General features: G+C 37.0%; 1 protein-coding gene across 1 annotated transcript in view; it reads left to right on the forward strand.

The window, feature by feature from the left end:
• Positions 1–22,429, forward strand: part of eys (eyes shut homolog) — a 243,598-nt gene that overhangs the window by 116,151 nt on the left and 105,018 nt on the right. The window contains 5 exon segments of the mRNA XM_047816667.1: positions 3,478–3,574; positions 4,426–4,533; positions 10,682–10,827; positions 16,246–16,417; positions 17,221–17,299. Coding sequence (XP_047672623.1) covers positions 3,478–3,574; positions 4,426–4,533; positions 10,682–10,827; positions 16,246–16,417; positions 17,221–17,299 — 602 coding nt within the window.

The raw sequence follows: 22,429 nt of genomic DNA on the forward strand, positions 1-22,429 counted from the left end.
ATCGTACTATATATATATATAGTACGAGTCTCCAATGTCAGACATTTGTGTCAAACAGACAGTACATTTTAAAGGGAGAGTATCCAGGTCTTTATTACTGCAGTAAATGAGACAGAGACCTTCAGGAAACAGACAAGGGTCAGGCGATGAACAAACAGTATGTAGTAGTCTGGTGCATGTGAACGTGAGAGTGTCTGGAGGATGTTGTTTTTGACAGCCATGTTTGTAGACCATGCTGGATTCTGGAATGTGTACTGTAGTTAAACAAGAATTCCAACATTGACATGAAGCCTCTGGGATTTACAGCATGACAGGCTGCATTTTTGTCTCTAATAAACTACAACTACTGTAATGGTAATAATAACATAACATGATGCCATTCATAATCATTTTAAGGAATATAATTGTTGGTAAATAGCTTTGGTCTTAGAAAAGCTAAACCATTTGTTGTGCTGCTACTGGAAAACAATTAACACAGGGATGAATCACTCCACCCTAACATTGATAATTTTCTTTGTAACAGCATATCCTTAATTACTTTATTTGTGGCATGACAAATGTTTTATTTACATTGATAAGCAAAAGCTTGTAACTCTTCTTGTTCCACATAAAACCACACACAAACTCTTGCAAAAATAAATGAACACTGTGGGAGATAACCCAGGAATTTTATGCTAATCTCTACAGTACAGTGCTCCTATTCATCACTGAACCTTCACTAAAAATGGCCCACCCTTTTTCCTTTTTGGTATCTCATTATCTGCACTGGTATAGCATAATGTTAACAGTATAACTTTGTCAGATTTATCACACTTCCCTGGTTTATCGCCATACCCTTTATTAGATGTCATTCTGGGGATTTAGCAGTGTGTTCACTGGAAATTTCGTTTTAATGGAGTAAATTCGGTCCACTACTTTTTCAGAATGAGTAAACAAACAATAAGTTTGCCAGAACACAAATTATTATAATATGTAGAGAAATTCTTTTGAGGAAAACAGCTTCTTTATCTTTAAATCATTATCATTGCTTCTCAGTTTAGAAAGCTAACACTAGCATTTAAATGCTGTTTGTGATGAATAATTATAGATAGATTTTATTTATTGGCAATAATTTTTTTTTAGATTTTATTTATTGGCAATTTATGGTTTAATATTTTTGCTGTTTGTTGGTTTATTATTATTATTATTATTATTATTATTATTATTATTATTATTATTATTATTACTGTTTTTTTAATTATTATTATTATTATTGTTGTTGTTGTTGTTGTGGTGGTGGTGGTGGTGGCGATGGCTTTAGTAGTAATATTTAGTTCGTATTTAGTTAGTGGTTGCATGGACTAGTTGTTTAATTCATTCACTATTTGCTGCAGTGGGGATGTTGATCTATGTGGCTGGAAAAGAAAAAAAAGTGAAGAAGAAAGAAATTATGTCAGCTGTATGTACTTAGTCTGGAAATATGTGACTCTAGATAAAGCCAATTCTATAGTCAACTGCACATTGTGTGAGACCTCACTGGGGTAATTTTTTTTCATTTGGCTTTACTCAAATGTAATTTCATGATATAGAGTTTGATATCATTTTATATGGCGTATACAGGTATGCTCAGCACTTTTTAAGGGCCTGCTCCTGAAGGGATCCCTTCCAGTCATTTTATTATCTTTTAGGATAAATCAAATCCGCACACTGTGGCAAAGCGATCTCTGTTTTGATCAGTGCTGTGCAAAACAGATCCTGTCACTGTCCAATAACACTCAGTATGTTTAGCACATGCCAGCTGACAGAGACAGATCCAGACACTTTTTTAGGATGTTAGTTTTTAAGGGCAAAAAACAAAAAACATAAAAAAGACACCTTTTTTTTTTTTTTTTTTTTTTTTTTTTTTTTTTTTTTGGGGGGGGGGGGGGGGGGGGGGGCCCCAGATACTGCTGTAGCCATGGCATCCTCCATTTTATGCTGAAAGTCTATTGGTAGACAAAAACTTCCACTTTGTGTGCTCTCAGTTCCAGAAACAAGGATATTAGCTTAGCTGCATGCATGCGTGTCCACATGAATGCTTTTTAAGACGTTAAGCAGTGAAAATTCTAAACTTTCTTTTGATCAATTTATATATATATAAATATATATATATATATATATATATATATATATATATATATATATATATATATATATATATATATATATTGATCCTTAAAGTTCTTTTTGTAGACATTGACAATAAACTTGATTATATAGGGAGCAGCAGCAAAAGCAGCAGTTGTTGTTATATAAGCATTATTTTAAAAATGTCATGAAGGCCAAAGTGATGACAAGCATTCAGGAGCTCCAGATCCAGATGGGTTCAATCATGTTAGGCTGTTGCAGGTTTTTATATATATATATATATATATATATATATATATATATATATATATATATATATATATATATATATATATATATATTATTAGGGCTGGTAAGCGATTAAAAATTTTTATCTAATTAACTACATGATGTGCCAATTAATTCATCTAATTAATCGCATTTAATTGCAGATAAATATTAGTTGAGAATTTCCCCCAAATTGACATTTAAGATGATTGTGTTTGAGGAAGATTCACTTAGGCTACAATGGCCGTAACATCGCAATTCGAAAAGCATCCATTAACCCCTTGTCTTCCACAATATTAACAGGCCTACAGTCCATTGCAATCCATTTAGATATTGCATTCGTTGGTGTTTCTGCGGACGACTTACTTAATTTGCGGCGATTTTCAGTCAGCGTGGTTTGGCGGAGCTTGCCTGCAGCATCCGGGGCTGTGCTAACTGCAGAGCTCGCAATATGTTTTGAGTTCAGGTGGTATTTCATGCTAGAACTACTTAGATGGTATGCAAATTCCTATTTGCAGAGAACGCAAAGGACTTAGGTTTTTATCAGTGGCTCCATTTGAATTTAAATTTGCCCTTCAGAAAGCCAGGCAGATCGTTTGGCATCATGCTTGACTAACTCTCATCTACAGGTTATTGCAAGATGTGTAGTCATTGGTACAGGTGTGGGGAGGGGAGGGGCGCGTTAAATGCGTTAAAAATATTAACACATTATATTCTCTCATAATTAATTAATCTAATTAACACATTAAATTACCAGCCCTAATATATATATATATATATATATATATATATATATATATATATATATATATATATATATATATATATATATATATATACATACAGGTTCTCCAAAGCAGCAGCTGCAAAGAGCATCTCAAGCCAAATCATTTCCCCCATTTTCACCATTTCACCATTGCACTTTCCCCTTGGTTCTCAGCCCAGACCCCCAAGTGTTGCACACATTCTGCCTCTCCCAAGAGATCACAGATGCTTCAGGGGGCAGTTTCCATTAGGAGAGAATTCTCCAAAGGCTTTTGTTAGCATTGATCCTACTGAAGTAGCCAGACTCGATGATCCGTGACCATCTCATTTATCTTTCAGGGATTGAGGGATCTCGCTGTGATATTGACACCAACGAGTGTGGCTCCAGCCCATGCCAAAACCAAGGCCATTGTGTGGACATGGTCAACAATTACTAGTAAGTATTGGATGCAATCCCTTTCTTGTCTATAGAGAAGATTAAATTGATAATGAAAGGGAGATTTGATTTGAGTTTTTTATTCTTTTTTAGTTTTGGTTGCTTATGTCCATCTTCAGTCATTTATCCATGTTGAATTTAGTGGTTTAAATGACATATACAAATGGCTTCCAATTAGACAGAGTGTGACACTACAAAGACTTCAACTGTTTAGATATAAAAAGCACCAGCTTGTCACAGGGCAGTAAAACGAACTGTGGGAGTATGGCCTCAGCTGAAAGCCATTGATTTATAGCCATTACAGGGTGAAAATAATGACCATGTGGAGCATCTCCTCCACTCCCTATGTCTCTGGCTGCACGAATGGCATCACCCGAGCCTTTGCTTCTGTGATATTGACCCATCAGCTTTGCACTGCTGTTTACAGCATAGACTTTACAAGAAAGTGCTGGATATCATGCAGTGATGCCAGAATACACTAAAAATGCAAAACAAAAAATAAATAAATAAAAAATCCAAGCCAATAAAAAGGACCAGATATTACTGCATGTTAATTGGATGCATCTTGACTCATCAGTCTGTTGACCAGTTAATATTCTTATCCCATCACAACATCTGTTGAAACTAGGCTTTTAAAATAATGTGAAATAATACCATACAAAATAGTTCATACAGTATCTAAATGCCAAATCTTAATTGCAAACTAATTATATTTGCTATTAAAGCCGGTCCGTCTAATAATTCTATTATCTCAGTTTATCTGTGTGTGAGTTTGCTAGCAAATTGATGTGTGGTGCAGAAAATGAAAGAATCAATCAGTCGGTCATTAACCCTATTATCTTCTTTCGTAGCTGTAGCTGTAAACCTGGATTCTCAGGTCAGCATTGTGAGGAAGACATCAACGAATGTGCGTCCAACCCCTGCCAAAACCATGGCGTCTGTCAAGATCTAGTGAACGGGTAAACACAAATGTCATTCCTTCCATGGAAAGAAATATTTATCATCAGTATGTGATCATTAATATTTATTTTTGGGATTCAATTCTGAGAGGAAAGTTCTGTTAGAATTTCTGCTCATATTGTTATTTATGTTTGAAACTGTTAAAAGCAACTCGTCATAATGTCCAACGGTGGCATTAAAAAGTACAGTAAAAATACAAAAAGCAGCAAAAATACAAACCTATTTGCTATTTTTTTTAGTGTTCATCCCACATTTAACCATTTAACTTTCCCACATTTGCAGTATTGAAACTTTGAAGTGAAAAGACACAAATGTGATTAAGTGGGATGAGAAAATCAATATAGCTTGCAAAACCATTTACAAATTTATAAAACATATTTTAAAGTTGCGATCGCATGATCTCAATATAAACCTAAATATAAACCTAAAAAAACATGAACTAAGGAGCTATCGAAAGAAGTTTTTAAAAAGTATTAAAATGTGGAAAAAATATGGCACAACTTCAACTCTGTCTAGAGGAGGTTAAAAAAAATCTAAGTAATATGGATGCCATTAGAGCATAAAGAAGTAACTAAAAGGCCAAGTGTATATCTTAAAGCAGCTCGGACCACTCGGAACTTTATGGAACAGTGGTGAAAACATCGAAAAATTCTGGTTCACTCGGTCTATAACTATCGGTCTCAGGTAGGACTGTGTTGTCACAGTGACACATGTCAGTAGCCCTGTTTAGTGTATCCCATTTCTTATTGGTTGCTTCTTTGGCTATCAGACTCCTTACCTGGTCTTTAAAAGTAGACAGACAGACAGACAGACAGACAAGCAGACAGACAAGCAGACAGACAGACAGGCAGACAGACAGACAGGCAGACAGACAGACAGGCAGACAGACAGACAGGCAGACAGACAGACAGACAGGCAGACAGACAGACAGGCAGACAGACAGACAGACAGACAGGCAGACAGACAGGCAAACAGACAGACAAACAGGCAGACAGACAGGCAGACAGACAGACAGACAGACAGGCAGACAGACAGACAGACAGGCAGGCAGACAGACAGACAGGCAGACAGACAGACAGACAGACAGACAGACAGACAGGCAGACAGACAGACAGGCAGACAGACACAAAGCAATGTTGTTATAATCTTTTCCAAATGTTCAACTAGAGTTCATCATAAACACTTTTGTAGTATATTTTCGTAAACAGATCTTGACTGCCTTCAAGTCCTGTCCCAAAGAGTCTGCGAGACATTTTTGCATCCTCACAGTAACCTTTGGCGAATCCTGCATGAAAGCAGACTCAGTAGTCTTCTCTTTCCACTGTTATTAAAAATAGAGTGACTTTTGTTCATTTAACTTGTTATTTAATAGCATTAGGTTTGAACGTATGATAAAATCCTAGTTAATTAAACCAAGTATGAACAATAGGCTATTTAAGATAATGACCTAATTAATGTCTATAAACGATATATGCGATCGTATATACAGTACAGAGCTAAGGTTTGTGATCAGCTTATTTGCCAAAGTACATTTGACAGCAGGAACTCATAAATTTTTCTGCTGCATATAATTTGACAGTTTGAACTTGTACAGTTTCTGTTTACGTTTAATGATTGACGAAATGATTATGAAATTCAATCTTCAATGAATGGAAAATGAAGTTTTAATGGCGCATTACACTGTTACCAATTATGTCTAATTATTTTCTCCCGTAGCTCATACACGCAATTCACAGTGTTTGAGTGAGTAATGACTGAATAGTAAAACATTGTGCTGAACAATACAGGTAACTTCTGGGAATGTGATGGATTCTTGAGGACTGAACTCTTTTAAACCCTAATCAACCACTCCCACCACCACCATCCCACCCCAACCCCCCCACACAAACATATGTGAGATAATATTGGGAGATGTTAAAGATATTTAAGTTCATATTAAAAGCAGAACAATATCCCCATCGAGGTTAGGATAAATATTTAGAAATCATGTGAAGTGTGTGTGTGTATACTACTAATTACTAGCTATAGTATAATCAATCAAGGTGACAATGCTTCCAGTGTGCAATTTTGTACCCATATTATAACAAAAGTTGCCTTCGTCAGCAATTCTTCTATAGAAAAAAAAAGGCTGGTTTAAAGATACCCATGTGATTTGTCCCCCGATGTGTTAACACACAGACACACTCTAAAGACATGTAACAGGACTCACCAGGATGATATCATGGCTATATATTTCTTTTTTCATCTGGAGGATCTCCTCGTAAGCCTTAATAGGCACCCCAGGGCCTCTTGTTCCTTGGTTGGACGGTTTGTCTTTTGCTTTATCTCACTCTGTGAATATGATGGGTGCTTCTGGTTTTCTTCTCCAACCATCCGTTTCCCACATGGTATGGTCCAAGGCAGTACATATGAAGTGGAGGTCATTTACCTCACTTCTGTCTTTTTACTGATGTCTTTCCTCTAAACCAGGTGAGAAACGTATACAGACATAAAGCAGTGGTTGTTAAGACAAAGTAAAGGCCCTAAGCCTTTTTTTAATTGGGGATCTTCCTAACAGATCGACTCATTTTGCCTCAGCACCCTGATCAGATGAGGTTAAGATGGTGGCAGTGCATTTGTGTGTTATTTTAAAATAAATTAAAAAAAAAAACACTTTCTTCACATGCATTGGGTTCAGTCTTTCCTCAATTTGATATGAAACATAATGTTCACCATCAGACTCAATACATTAAGCTCTGTTCTCATCATTGAAGTGAACTTTGGATCAGTTCTCCTCTGTGCACACAACATGCTGAAAGTGTTATGGTTTGAGGGATGTATTCAGCAGAAGGATTTGGGCCTCTTATATACAGTAGTTACATGGCAGGATGAATGCAAATGCTTATCAGAACCTCCTTTGGCAGCATGCAGTTCCTTCCCTACAAGCATCTCCCAGACAGGCTGCACTTTTCATGCAACACAATAGCCCCTGTAAAGCAGTTTTAAAAACTGAAATAAAGAAATGGCCAGAATGGAGTCCGGATCTAAACCCGATTAATAATCGGAAAAGTTATTGACAAGAAACTCTGGCCTGTGGAAGAGACTGGAAAAGAGTCGGTCATGATCGCACCAGAGCAGTGTGACAAACTAGCGATGTCCAATAGCAGCAAATGTGCTGAAGTCAAATTGACAGATGTAAAAACTTGCAATCTTCTTCTCTTCTATAAAATTCTCATTTTGAATGCTGTGTTTTCCACAGTATAAAGGCTTTCGTTGAAGTGCCTTGGTTATTTTGTAAAAATGTGCTAGTAGAACAGTGGTATAACCCACAACTAATATTCCTTCAAAATGAAAAAATATTTCAGAAACAATAAGATGTTTATACTGTAACTTGTTTTCTAATTGGGATCTCGGTAACCAATTTATTTTATGTTAACATCTTTGAACAAAAGTTTCTCATCTCTTTAACTGACAACAGTTGTGTGTTTAGATAAAATTGCTCTACATTGGATTATAATGTATTGTGGCGTCTGTGCCAGCTCCAGTACACACTGACCTTACAGCAAAAAAAGGACATACCAGATACTAAAATTGAAATAAAGAAACTCTAAAATTTATGTCCATTTTTCATAGATTCTACTTGTAATTCTAATATTATTTGTATTGATTTAAAATTTCTGTATTAAATGAGAAAATAATTTCAAATAGAAGCAATTTAAATAGTCCTCTAATACTTTGGGAACCCGTAGTGTATATATAAGTTAACAACAAGCAACAAACAAGATTTTTTTAGCAATAAATCAAATAATCACTGATTCAGTCAGTTCTATTCTATTGACTAAATATCTTGTTGTTATTGTCCCATAAGGCTATTTTAACATTTTAATACTTTGTCCACTGTCATCTGTGTGGTGTGTTCTATGTTTCAGTTATGATGTGAAGGCACAGGACATTTTGACATCCTGTATCTCATTTTAAACTGAACTGGCAAGGCTAATGTCTGTCTCACTATTCAGCTAGTTCATCAAATCATGAAAATATCACACTCAGCTGACAAGGTTTAAGATATTTTTATGGCAGCTGGACACATTTACAGCTGGGTGTCTTAAACTGGTTCCTTAATTGACATGAGATTTGTAGGGAGAAAGGCAAAAAATATTCTCGGGAATTTTGGTGAAATATCTTTTTTGATGGTTGAGATGTTAAAGATGTAGAGGTGGAAATGTTAAAGATGTAGAGGTGGAGACATAAAAGATGTAGAGGTGGAGATGTTAAAGATGTAGAGGTGGAGATGTTAAATACAAAAATATTTTTTTATGGTAGAGACCTTAAAATAGATAAAGGCACAATTTTGCCTAAAAGGAGAATTTTATTTATTTAATCACACTATTATTTTTTAATCACAACATTATGGGATCATAGTGTGGGGAATATTCCCTCACTCAATGCTGCGTCATGGCGTGATGCTGTGGGAACTGGTGGCTAAAGCATGTGTGGAAACACATCAATTCTATTGGACGACATGGGGTCAGGTGACGTAATGGTGCATGTCAGCATACTTTGTCTTCAGGAACCAGTTTGTGTGTGTGTGTGTGTGTGTGTGTGTGTGTGTGTGTGTGTGTGTGTGTGTGTGTGTGTGTGTGTGTGTGTGTGTTTGTTTATATTGTTTTATGAGATTTATAGCTATAACAGATAGCACACATTTTAGAAGATTTGTGCTGCTGTCTCTCCACCTTTTTACAGTGAATGACTCACATGATATTTGTCTTGTTGGGTCGGGAATGAAGCACACTCAGTCAGTCTATAAGCGGGCTGATTGTGTGCATTATAGGCATGGCACACGTACTGTATGACTTTGTTTTTGCATTTATTCGAAGCGGGTCAGACTTCTGAGCCTCATGGCTTGGGTGGTGGCTTCAATCATGGGGTTCACGATATTTGGAGCCAGAGCTTGATCCAATTTGCAGAATCCTGTTTAGAAACTCAGCTCTGTGATCTCCTCTGATCCAAACGAGGACCCAACAATGTCTGCATCTGGCTCTGAGGAGATGTGGGCCTGTATGTAACCCGCATCATTGCTCCCTCAATCCAATGCAATTGAGGAGCACCGTAAGGTTGTGACTCAAGCTGTGGCCGAGCTTAATCGAGATTGGCCAAATGATCAAAAACTGTTTGTCCATTCTATGCTTGATGATCTGCTTCTCGATGAGGAAATTCTCCAATTTTTCCCTCAACTCCACAAATATGTTAAGAACTTGTGGGGAATCTATATGCAGCTCTGTGCCTAACTTAAAGTTTTGCCATCTTTTTCTCATACTTGTTCATTTGAAAGAGTTGGCATCATGGCATTGGCAATGTTGTGCTTGCCCACATCAGGTGTTTGGGGCTCAGGTTGAACCATGACAAGAGTGTCCTATCTTCTACTTGGAGAATAATTTTTCTAGGGATAGTATGGGATTTGGTCTCATCCAAGGTCATAAATGTTAAATGAGAGGGGTTTTGTCCCTGTTTTTGATATTGGATCCCACTCTCAGGAAGTGATTCTAGCATGCATTTATATATTTATATATTTATATAGATAGATAGATAGATAGATAGATAGATAGATAGATAGATAGATAGATAGATAGATAGATAGATAGATAGATAGATAGATAGATAGATAGATAGATAGATAGCACACAGCACTTAGTAGGTAGAGCTGTCTTTATATGAAGGCGCTTTGTTTTGTTCTTTGTTTGTTTGTCGAGTATACTTGTTAAGTTGGCTGTTTGTTCAGTAGCTCTTTACTTTCGTGAACTGTGAAATCTCTGGACATTACAGCAGCTTGAGGGCTCAGAAAGCGATGCTAAGCAAGGGCAAGCAACAGCCAGCTTTTGTTGCTTTGTTATTATTGCAGATTTTCTTGTTTTTATTTTCTGCAGCATTAAATACAGCAAAAGGCACATTGAGCTGAATACATAAAAGGTGCAGTAGAACATTGATCATCTGTGCGCTTTGGTGTAAAGCTTTAGTATTGCCCAGAGCTAATTCAAAATAAGAATACTTAACATTGCATGTTTTTTTTTTTTTTGATGTTTGAACCATGTACTGGTTTATTTGAAGACTTATTTGTTTAGCTTCAAGCACACATGCACATTTTTTTTTCTCTCTTAAATAATGATCCAGCTTCCGATGTTCCTGTCTGCCTGGAAAAAGTGGGACTGTGTGTAATCTGGAAGTGAAACAGTGTGAATCTTCGTCTTGCCTCCATGACGCTGTGTGTGTCAACAAGCCCGGAGGTTTTGTGTGTGTGTGCCGGCCTGGATACACTGGTATGTTTCTTTTTAACCCATAATTGATGGCAAATCAATATTGAACACTGCTACCTAATGTGAGTAGAGATCCCCTTCTTTTTTTTACAGATGGCCTAATGGAAAGAACTTACACAGCACATGTTTAACCACCTTAATTAGGTTCCTCGCTTAGAGCTATATTTCCTGAACATTTTATCACACTTCCACATTCTCCTTGAGTAAATGTAGCACAGTCTCCTGTCATTTACTTAACCGATTTTGCATTTTGATTTGCTTTGATTTTGCCACCTTTCCTCAACCCATTCTTTTATTTATTAGCATACTGTATATATATATATTTTTATCCTAACCATAAAATGATGCTTGTGCTTTTTATAGGTAAGATCACATTGTGGTGATCCCTGTCAGCCTGAGCATGAAGATTAATTTCATTTGTCTTCCACATTGTATTATCAATTTATCCTTTTCCAGGTGGAGGAGCAAGGAGAAACAAGCAAAAAAACTGAAATCTCAGAGGTATAGGCACTCCTGTGAGAGTTCAACCTGGCACACAAGCTCCAATTCCCCAAGAAGCAGCTTTTATTATTAGGCGCCTTCTCAGCCTCGTACAAGTCATTACTTTTTCTCTTTTCTCTGCTCATCTGAGGAAAGAGATATGTCCCTGGAGAGCCAGGCCAGAGGATATATTTTGGATTGGTTCATCTGACTCAAATTCACGGGAAATATTTGCCCTAATAAGACATGCAATGCTGTTGCAACTTTTTTCAGAAGGGGGGAAAAAAAAATGAACAAAGACAGTACATGTGACAAAACTTGCTATGTGTCATACGCTGGTGTCAGCTGAGTTCTGTGTTCTTCCACCCTGCACTGTTGAATTTTCAAATCACATTGGTCAGAAGGTTATTATTAATTTTCTTTCACAGTTACTCTGAGAGTCATGTAGACTGTTAGGCAAATACCAGGCTTATATGAATGCCCTCGTTCAAACGTTTTCATTTCTACCGTAACCAGTTAGTCATAAGGAATTGTATGGCAGACAATCTATAATAATTTTAGTCAAAGAAGAAGCAGATTTAAAGACATACATCCAGTGATATAGCAAAGTAAAATGTACTCGTATAAAAGGAGTCTCTTGTGTGTTTGTAACATTCAAAGGCACAGAAAACAGTAGTAAAGGAATGACTAGTTACAGTATAACTGTCATAAAAAGAGACAACCGGAAATAACTTGCTTCATAGAAGTTCTAAAATAAGTGGATAGTGTGTCATTCTGTGGCACGCTGCTGCAGTATAAGTGAAATAAAACCCAAAAAAATGATGTGCAGTTATAACAATAGAATCAACTATAGTGACAAAAGTGACATGAATTCATTCTCTGCATTTAACCCATTCAAAGTGCACACACACACACATACACACACCCAGAGCAGTGAGCAGCCATTTATGCTGCGGCGCCTGGGGAGCATTGGGGGGGGGGGGTGTCGGTGCCATGCTCAAGGGCCAAGGGCACCTCAGTCAGGGTATTGCCAGCCCGAGACTCGAACCCACAACCTTAGGGTTAGGAGTCAAACTCTCTAACCATTACTTTTACATTTACAGCATTTAGCAGACACCCTTATCCAGAGTGACTTACAACTGAGCAACTGAGGGTTAAGGGCCTTGCTCAGGGGCAGCTTGGTGGACTTGGGGTTCGAACCTATTCCGATCAGTAGCCCAACACTTTAACCACTGAGCTACCACATCCACCCACATGTAATGCTCCATTAGGCCACAACTTCCCTCTCATAGCAGGGGTGTCTTGTCTTATCCAGAAAGAGCTGGTGTGGACATATGTTTTCACTGCAGTCAAACATGATCCAAACCTGATTGGTTCATGATTCCTCTTTAATCAGTTCAAATTGAGTTGGCTTTCAGTAGACTGTCAGGTGTGGCTGAAACATTGACCGATAGAGGACTAAGTAATGTCAGTCCCTGTTTCAAGCTAAATGCCTTAATGATTCAAGTGAAAGCTTCATATTTACTCCCGGGGGATGAGTATATAAAAGTGGAAGCAATATTTTAAATGCTAACTCTGTTGTGAGTAAATTAGTACATTTCTGCACTACATGCTTGTTTTTAGATACATACACATTCACACACATTGTGCAGACTGCTAAAGGTCTCTGGATTGTAGATAATAAATACTTACTGTATCCAAATTTCTACAGTGGTATAATTGCAGTACCTCTTTGTATCCCTTACTTTCTTTCTCCTCCCTTTTTTTTTTTCTTTTCACATGCACTTTCTCCGGGACAACAAATCTGATAATACCCCATGGATTAAATTGGTTCCTGTGGAGAAAAGTAATTGCTATGAGAAGGAGAATGTATAGTTTCTCCTGCACTGTAATAGAAAAACATTTTATCTTGCAACCATGTGATTTTATTGGCAGGTCTCTTTTTTTAGTTTAATGCTTTGAGAACATTTATGATAACTAAGATATACATTATACAGAATTAATTGATCTTTATGTGACTAGTATTTATGCTCAGACATTTTATCCTAAACTACATTTACTACCACATTACACCATTATAGAGAGCATTATGATGCCATATTATACCATATTGAGCTTTATAATACAACATAGAGAATGTAATACTGCATAATAATACTGTTTTAACTTTTTCTCTAACTTTATGCAAATTAGACTCCAGAGTGTCATATACTGTATGATTCAATTTGTCAATACATTACTGTGGAAGGTAAAGGCTTAATAGCACTTTACAGTTAAAAAAAAAAATCACTTAGTTAAGTTAGTCATTGTATTGCTTTGGATCTAGGAGTTCTGGATAGAACTTTACAAAAGGGTTTCCTATAGAAAATGAACTCCAGAAAAGATCAAGCAATTTATTTGCTATTTTATGCTCTTTAGAAATGCTTGTGTATGAAGCGCTATTGGCCAAAATGAATCCAAAGTGTCTAATAGTCTGAAAGAAGACATTTCAGGCATGCCCTATGTGATGCTATGCTAATGTCAGTACCGACACTGCCACACTAAGGAAGAATGACTGAACAGCAAGTCTGTGAGGCACTGGCTCAGACAATTGTTAGGTGCAAGCATGTCAGATCAACCTGGGATCCTGGGATTGAGTCCATGTTTAAACTATAAATACATATGTACTTATGTGCAAAGAGGAACCACAAGACAATCATGCAAAGGCAAGAGACCTGGAAGGTTCTGGAGTCGGCCCTGATTCCTAGAGAAGAATTCCAAGCACCTCATAGAACAGAGTGAATGTAAATGTAACCCAGTGAGAAAGGATCTGTTTGGTAATCACATGACCTCTGTTGCAGTCACCAAAGCAGACCAAAAGTTGGTAGGATGTATGCCAACTGAGTGGTGGACATACTGTAGATCCTAAAAGCTTGAGCTGGCCATAGAAAATCTGGCACTGCACAAAGAGCAAGAAACCAGGGGATGCCTCCCCAGAGAAGCATCATACCTTAAGGGTAGCAGGGTCTAATCCTGCTGAGAGGAACTCCAGCACTGTAACAATCAAGGAGTGGTCTGCTTTTAAAGAGGAACCATTTAAGGGCATGTACTGTATTTTCTTCATGGAGGGAGCTTATGACCTCAGATAGTTGACTCCTTAGAGGCAGACAAGTCCACTCCCTCTCAGCTGTGCCTCTGCCATATGGATTCCACCACATGCAGGCTGAGTCACATTTCACGGGTGTCAGCCCCTGTTGTGACAGGATGTCTGCTCCTAAGTTTGCATGCCACAAAATATAAATTGCCCTTACAGTTTGGTTTCTGACCAGAGTAGGTACTGCTGTACCCTGGTGGTTGATGTAAGAGAGCAGTATAGTGTTTTATGTGCACACCAACGTATGGTAGCCATTCTGTTACAGGAGGAAGTGTTTTTAATGCTAATACTGCCTTTATGTACAGGCATTTTATGGGCCATGAAAGATGAGGGTCTTTCAAAAATCCTTGGGCTGAGCGGCCATTGAAAACTGCACCCCAGCCCATGAGAGTTGTCTGTCGGGAAGAATTTATTTTGGCAACAGACCCCATTGCAAGTGTTTTGCAAAGTAGAAACTGGAGCCTTTGCCGCAAATGAAGGGTGCGAAGCCCGGGTGCATAAACCTTATGGTTCAGAGGGTGAAGACCTTTGCTCTTGAGCAAAAACACCTGATGTGAGCATGCATGATATTTCGATGCCATGCTGTCAACTCTTTTGGCTAAGATTTTGACAGAGCTTTTTCATTGAGAGATGCTTGCAATAAACACATTCAGCCCCCTCGAGGACTGACTAAATGTGCTCCCCTCCCAAACAAAGATCATTTGAGTCATTCACCAAAAGAAAACAGGGACCGCTAATCTGAACTGTTTGCTAGCCATTTTTGCAAATAATCACATAAAATATTTAAACATTAGTCATACAATCCACACAGATAGACAAACAGGTTCAGGAAGATAAAGAATTTGGGGATTCTGTCATAAATGCCCTTCTTCTGCTGATATGCTTTACTACTTCACCTGATCTCACCTTGGCCTATAAATGTGGCTTGTTGCCACACGTGGTTAGCCATCAGTCTTGCAGCAATCCCATAGTATCAAACCATGATGAGGCATTGGCAAATATTTAGTCCTCCAGAGACCCTTGCATACAGATTTATAAAAGCAGATTTATATAATCTAACTAACAATATATAATAATTTTTTAATAAATAACATGTTCTTTCAGCATCTTTTAGCTGTTGCTTTGTGGTAATTAATGAACCATTTAATGTAAATATCACTGCACAAATAATCATTTTGGGGAAACGGTTGGATTCAGGGGTGGAATAATTAGTACTTGATCAATAATGCAGCTTGCCCTCATTGGGTCTGTATGCAGTTAACTGAGCAAAACGAAATAAATTAACTTCCATGCCGGTAAATAGAACATAAACATCTCAAATGTACAAGAAATCGGAAGAAACATGATAATTATAAAACTATATATGTTATATAGATAGCTCATTCTCATTATCATTATCTCTGATGCCAAGCAAACACATGCCTAGAAATACTAAAGCACATTAAGGAAAATTTAGGTTGGAAATTAGATTGAAAATTGAGTAGGCTGAAAATTTATTTACTGGAATAACTGCAAATAAATATTTATTTCTAGCACACAACACAATGATTTTGACTTTGGTTTTGTTGTTAGGCTTAGTTTACCACAAATACACTGAATTGGTTTTAGTATCACAGCATTGTCTGTGATTATGAATGTACTGTATGTATCCTGCCAAAGCAGAAGTGCATGCCAAATATTGAAAGAAAATTGGACCAAAATGTCCAATAAGGCCTGAATAAAAGAGCAAATTATTGGTTGAATTAATGATCTAATGAATGAATGCATGACTGTATGATTTATTAATTCGATTAACTGATTGCACAAAGGGACACACTGTGAGCTGAACGTTGATGAGTGCACCTCAAATCCGTGCCAAAATGGTGGGAGGTGTGTTGACGGCGCCAATGGGTACCGCTGCCTGTGTTCCAGTGGCTTCACGGGCTCGGACTGTGTGAGCAACATTGACGAATGTGCCTCAGACCCCTGTGTTCATGGCAGGTACGTGAGCCCTAAGACATATTCACATATTCAGGTCAGCGCTGCTTTGTCATTAGCCATCACAAGATCATCACAAGTGAAGGCACCTTAAAACTTTCAGCTTTGAGTTTTCTCAGCTCAGCATCAACAGCAGTTTGTCATTCTGTTGAACTTTGCAAACATAACCAGTGAATATCTATGAGACAAATTCAAATTTAGTGCCAAATATAATTTATATATATGTCTAAAGGCCATGCATTCAGATGTTGTTTTTATATTGATTTAATTGAATACCGTTTAAAATTACATTCTGCTTCTAAAGTCATATGTGTAAGCAGCAGAAGAACCGAAAGTTGTTTTTGCAAATGCCTGTTATGGAAATGCACCACAGGAAATAAAATAAACACAAAAAAATGTGATTAGATTGGCCAGAGAAAGCATTCTGATCGGATTTAAAAGCCTATACAGAAGTTGCTTGAGACTGTAATATGTATATTGCTCATAGACTCTAATATACTCATAGACTTGACTAATATAGACTTGAGTAATATAATTTATTTTGTATAATTATGGATATGGCTTGTAAGTATAGTGTTTTAAATGATGCATATTGATTTGTTTGCTATGTTTGTGACTAGCACTCACCTTATCAAATTCTACATGTATAAAACATCATTTGCTATCAGGTAGAAATTGTGAAAGAGTGCTAGCCCTGGGTGGTTGGCTTCATCTGCGTGCACAATAGTGCCTAATAAATCATTGCTCATAAAGATTTAGAGTTTGCACTTGTCAGAGAGCATTAACTAAGCCTTTTTTCATGCCAGCTGTTCAGACGGCATCGACGCATATGACTGTCAATGTGAGGATGGATGGAGTGGCCGCAGATGTGAAACTAATATGGACGTAAGCATATACATATCAGTAGGATAGCGGCGATGAGATTTTCAGTAAATATGTTAATAGTTTCTTATTGATGTTCTCCTGTTAGTAAATAATGATTAAGGGGAAAAAGAATGCTTACTATCCATTTAAGAAGATAAGCAATGAAAATGTTTAACAACTAAGCAACTGAAATATTGGAATATGTGTCTGGCAGGTGTTTCTTGTTGCCCACATGTGCCCTGTTACATTGACGGTTTAAACAGTTTTTAGCTCTAAACACTTGGTTTGATCTCTGGGCTTTGCTTGTGAAGATGTTATTTGTTGTTAAAAAGGATAAACCAACATGAAGATCTATGAGAAAGCTGTCGTAAGAAAGAAAGCACTGGTGTACTACCAGCAAGACCTCAAACAGGATAAAACAACAGCAATTAATGACAGAAACATTGTGAGAGCTGTGAAGAAAATGACAGAGGTGAAGGAATCACAATGCACCAATCAAAGACTTCAATAGCAGAAAGAAATATGAAGGCAATGTGATATATATATATATATATATATATATATATATATATATATATATATATATATATATATATATATATAATTTTAAAATATATATATATAATTTTAAATCTGGATAAGAATTTGCAAAGAAATAATGTGATCAACCACAAAAGAGAAGGATTTAGTGATGATCCAAAACATACCAGCTCAGGGGTCAGTCATGGTGGAGGTGGAGTCATGGCTTGGTCTTACATGGCTTCTTCTGGAACAGGCTCAATAATATTCATTGATGATGGCAAACAGAAACATTCCATCTGCCAATTTACAGAGAAAACCAGTATAATTGGGAAGCACTTCATCCTGCAGGAAGACAATGACATAAAACACATTCAAACAAGGACAAAACGTATAAGAACTAAAATAAGCTGCCTGAAAAAGCAACACAAAAAAAAAGAACACAATGTCAGTGGGTCTCCAGTTTGATGCAGTTATTGCAAGCAATGTATAAGCAACCAAATATGTTGTTTTTCTTGAAGTCCCAAATATGTGATGCATAAGCAAGTAAGTTATTTGGTTGATAAAATAATTGATCAATATTAATATTTAATCTTAATATTTTCATTTTATTTATAATTGTTTGTTTTTATAATTTTGCTTCCCTATAAACTGTGTGGTATGTTACCAAAGGTGTCATTTTCAACGTTATTAAACACATCTAGATATAAATATCAGAAAGATGAAATTTGTCTAACATTTTAATCACAAAAACAAATGTTTTCTTTGTATAGCAAACGAAAAGAACGGGTCTTGCCATCCCAACTCTTTTCTGAGGGGTCGGTATAACCACAGATTAAGGCTAGAATCATTGGGCAGGCATTTGAGCTCAGTGAATGAAGTCAATGAAAAGCTGTTTTTCACTGTGCAACTCTGCAACCAGACCAGTTCAATTCCATTCGATTCCAACTGCTGTAGCGACAGGTCAATGCAACTGAACACCTTTCAAAGCCTCTTGGAACTGTTATATCATAATGATTGTTCATTTCAACATAGCACCATCTCCTAAATTTTCTAATGTATATCATCATTGAGGATTGGATCAAATTTAGGAAATGACACTACTCACAGTTATTACTCAAACCGCTATTGGGGTAATGGCTCAAAAAGTTCCGGAGAAGTACAACTTATTGTAAATGAGCGATGGAGAACGAGAGGGTGAGGTGAGGGTGGGAGGGAGGGGGAGAAAGAGAGAGAGGATGCTGAGCCTTATATCTGGCCTAGTTTTCTGATTTAGACACCCAATAACAAGAAAGATGAGAAGGTCAAACATATCTCAGGCTTAACTGAATTTGAACACCATTACCTCTTGAGACAAGAAAAAGAGATCAGCTCTTGCCCTTTTGCACAAGATGTCATATAGCAGTAGACCTACTGCGTAACAGACTGCGAACACAGGTAATGGCTGTCGTGTTTTGTTAAAACGTAGTTGCCCTTTTCTGTTGCATAGCTTCCTTCCACACAATTGGCGCACATATTATTAAACAAATACTAGTTGTATTAGAGGAAAAAGACCTTTTGATTTTTAACACTGTAGTATTGTGTTGGTTCACAATGTAATTATTTATTATTAGCATTATTAGCATTGACCAAAGACTGTTCATAGATCAAAACATAAATGTATAAAGACTTTAATGATGCACTTTCTTTGACACATCTTTAGCTTTAGAACGTATTGGCTTTCCTTCATTTCATAATGAGCGTAAGGAACCGAGGCATCATGAAAGCACAGTACAAATGGCTGATTAGAAAGAAAGTGATCACTCTAATACCTAATTGATTTTAAAGCTAACCACAGTCTTAAATATACCCTTGAGATTAAACAATAGGCTTCTTGAGAGGGCTGTAGGAGCTTTCTGCGGAATAAATCATTAGCTGTTGCTTTTTGCCTCTAATCATTCTTTCTATAGCTTGTACTTCCCCCAAGTCTTGAATTTTCTACCATTTATTCATTAGTATATTGGAAGATTAATTAGAATTGAGGCTGCAATTGAATCCAGCTGCTCTAAATCACAGGGAGTTGTCAGGGTAATGAAGTCATTTGCATAAACGCAAATTGTTGAGAAAAGGTATATTTGCGTGTAAGTAATCTGATCACTGTAAGTGACGTGAAAAATACAATTAGTGTGTATGCTGTCAGTATTTAGTGCTTACTGAATTAAAGTGTTTAAAATAAGCAAATATATATATTGTTTTATTTTATATAAATAAATGTCGTGCTAGTTATGCTAATTAACTTGTTTAAAACATGAAAATGCAAGGTTTTCTAATCCTCAGCTGGATTGTCAGTTCAGATTGTCAGACGTTTTAAATCACAGATAAATATAAATGCATTCCTTCCCGTACATTTTCACTCCTACAGTATATCAACAGCTAATTCTTCAACCGTTACAAGTTCTTCAGATGCTCCACATAATCTAAGACTAATAAAAACAATCGAAAACACTTGTTATTTAACCATCTATACAGTGATGGTGAAGCTTTGTGAAAGCAGACTTCATTTAACATGCATGGTTTATGGAAGGAGTCTCCAGTGTCAGCGCTTTGTTACAGTATAGTGTTTTTTTATGCAACAGAGAGGTTTTCAGGACAGAGGAGTTTGCAATGTACAATTAGGTCCATATATATTTGGACACAGATACAGTTTTTTTTTTGTTTTTTTGTTTTTTTTTGGTATTTACCAAAACATCTTCAAGCTATAGTTGTATAAGTATAATGGGCTGAAAGTGCCGTCTCTCTGGTTTAATTTTATTTAAATCCAAATTGGAGGAAGGGTTTAGGAATTACACCTCGTGAGAGTAGCCACACCCCCTTTTGCAAGGAACCAAAAGTAATTCGAAAATTGAATCAAAAGCAGTTTCATGGACAGGTGTAGGCTATTCCTTCACTATTTCTTCATCAATTAAGCAGGTAAAAGGTCTGGAGTAGATTCTAAGTGTGGTGTTTGCACTTGGAATCTGTTTCTGTGAACCTACATCATGCGTTCAATGGAGCTCTCCATGCAAGTCAAACAGGCCATCATTAGGCTTCAAAAACAAAACAAATCCATCAGAGAGATAGCAGGAACATTAGGAGTGGCCAGATCAACAGTTTGGTACATTCTGAGAAAAATTGAATGCAATGTGAGCTCAGAAACAAAAAAAGGCCTGGCCATCCATGGATGACAACAGTAGTAGATGATCGCAGGATCTGCTCCATGGTAAAGCAAAACCCATTCACAATATCCAGCCAAGTGAAGGACACGCTCCAGGAAGTAGGCGTGTACTTGTCAAAGTCTACAATCAAGAGAAGACTTCACGAGAGCAAATACAGAGGGTTCACCACAAAGTGCAAACCATTCAAAAGCCTCAAGAATAGAAAGCCCAGATTAGACTTTGCCAAAAAACATCTAATAAAGCCTGACCAGTTCTGGAAAAGCATTCTTTGGACGGATGAAACTTAGATCAACCTTTACCAGAATGAAGGGAAGAGAAAAGTATGGAGAAAGCTTGGAAATGATCCAAAGCATACAACGTCATCTGTAAAACATAGTGGAGGCCGTGTAATGGCATGGGTATGCATGGCTTCCAGTGGCACTGTGTCACTGGTGTTTATTGATGATGTGACAAAAGACAGAAGCAGACGGATGAATACTGAAGTGTATGGGAATATACTGTCTGCCCAGATTAAAAAAATGTAGCAATGTTGATTGGACGGCATTTCACAGTACAGATGGACAATGATCCAAAACACACTGCAAAAGCAACCCAGGAGTTTTTTAAGGAAAAGAAATGGAATATTCTGCAATGGCCGAGTCAATCACCTGATCTAAACCCGATTGAACATGCATTTCACTTGCTGAAGGCTAAACTAAACGCAGAAAGTCCCACAAACAAACGTCAACTGAGGACAGCTGCAGTTAAGGCCTGGCAAAGCATCAGAAAGGAGGAAACCCAGCCTCTGGTGATGTCCATGGGCTCCAGACTTCAGGCAGTCATTGCCTGCAAAGGATTTTCAACAACTGTGCATAAAATTGGTTGCAATTCCTGAACCTTTTACTTGATATTTTTGTTCAAGCCCTTGAATTAAAGCTGAAGATCTGCTCTTCAAACGCATCTTGTTTTTTTTTCATTTTCATTTTATTCTGGTGGCATACATAGCGAAAAGTATGAAAATTGTGCCTTTGTCCAAATATATATAGACCTAACTGTATAAGTAAATTGAAAGGAGTTTTTGTTAGCGACCATAAGAGGCTGGTGAGGAAGCAAATGTTTCTAATTGCTGTAACTGATAACAGGAATGAATTGGGCTTGAACATGTTCACCAGTGTTGACAATGGCAATGTGTCATTTGTTAATATATTTTTACATATAGTTGTTGGCAAATTGCAGTGATATTAATATTTCTGTGAATTAAATGGACAATCATCTGGTAGGTAACTTGATTGATTATTTTCGAATAACAATATTCATTCTTTAGATATCAGTTACTGGGGGATTAGTAAGTACTTTAGCCTTTTTGGGGCAAAATTTAGTATCACATTATATTTATTAGCATGAAAATACCTCACATCAAATCTAGCAATCATTATCAATATATATCTATCAATATAAT

The sequence above is a fragment of the Tachysurus fulvidraco genome, chromosome 7 (genome assembly GCF_022655615.1).
Source record: "Tachysurus fulvidraco isolate hzauxx_2018 chromosome 7, HZAU_PFXX_2.0, whole genome shotgun sequence".
NCBI classification, from domain to species: domain Eukaryota; kingdom Metazoa; phylum Chordata; class Actinopteri; order Siluriformes; family Bagridae; genus Tachysurus; species Tachysurus fulvidraco.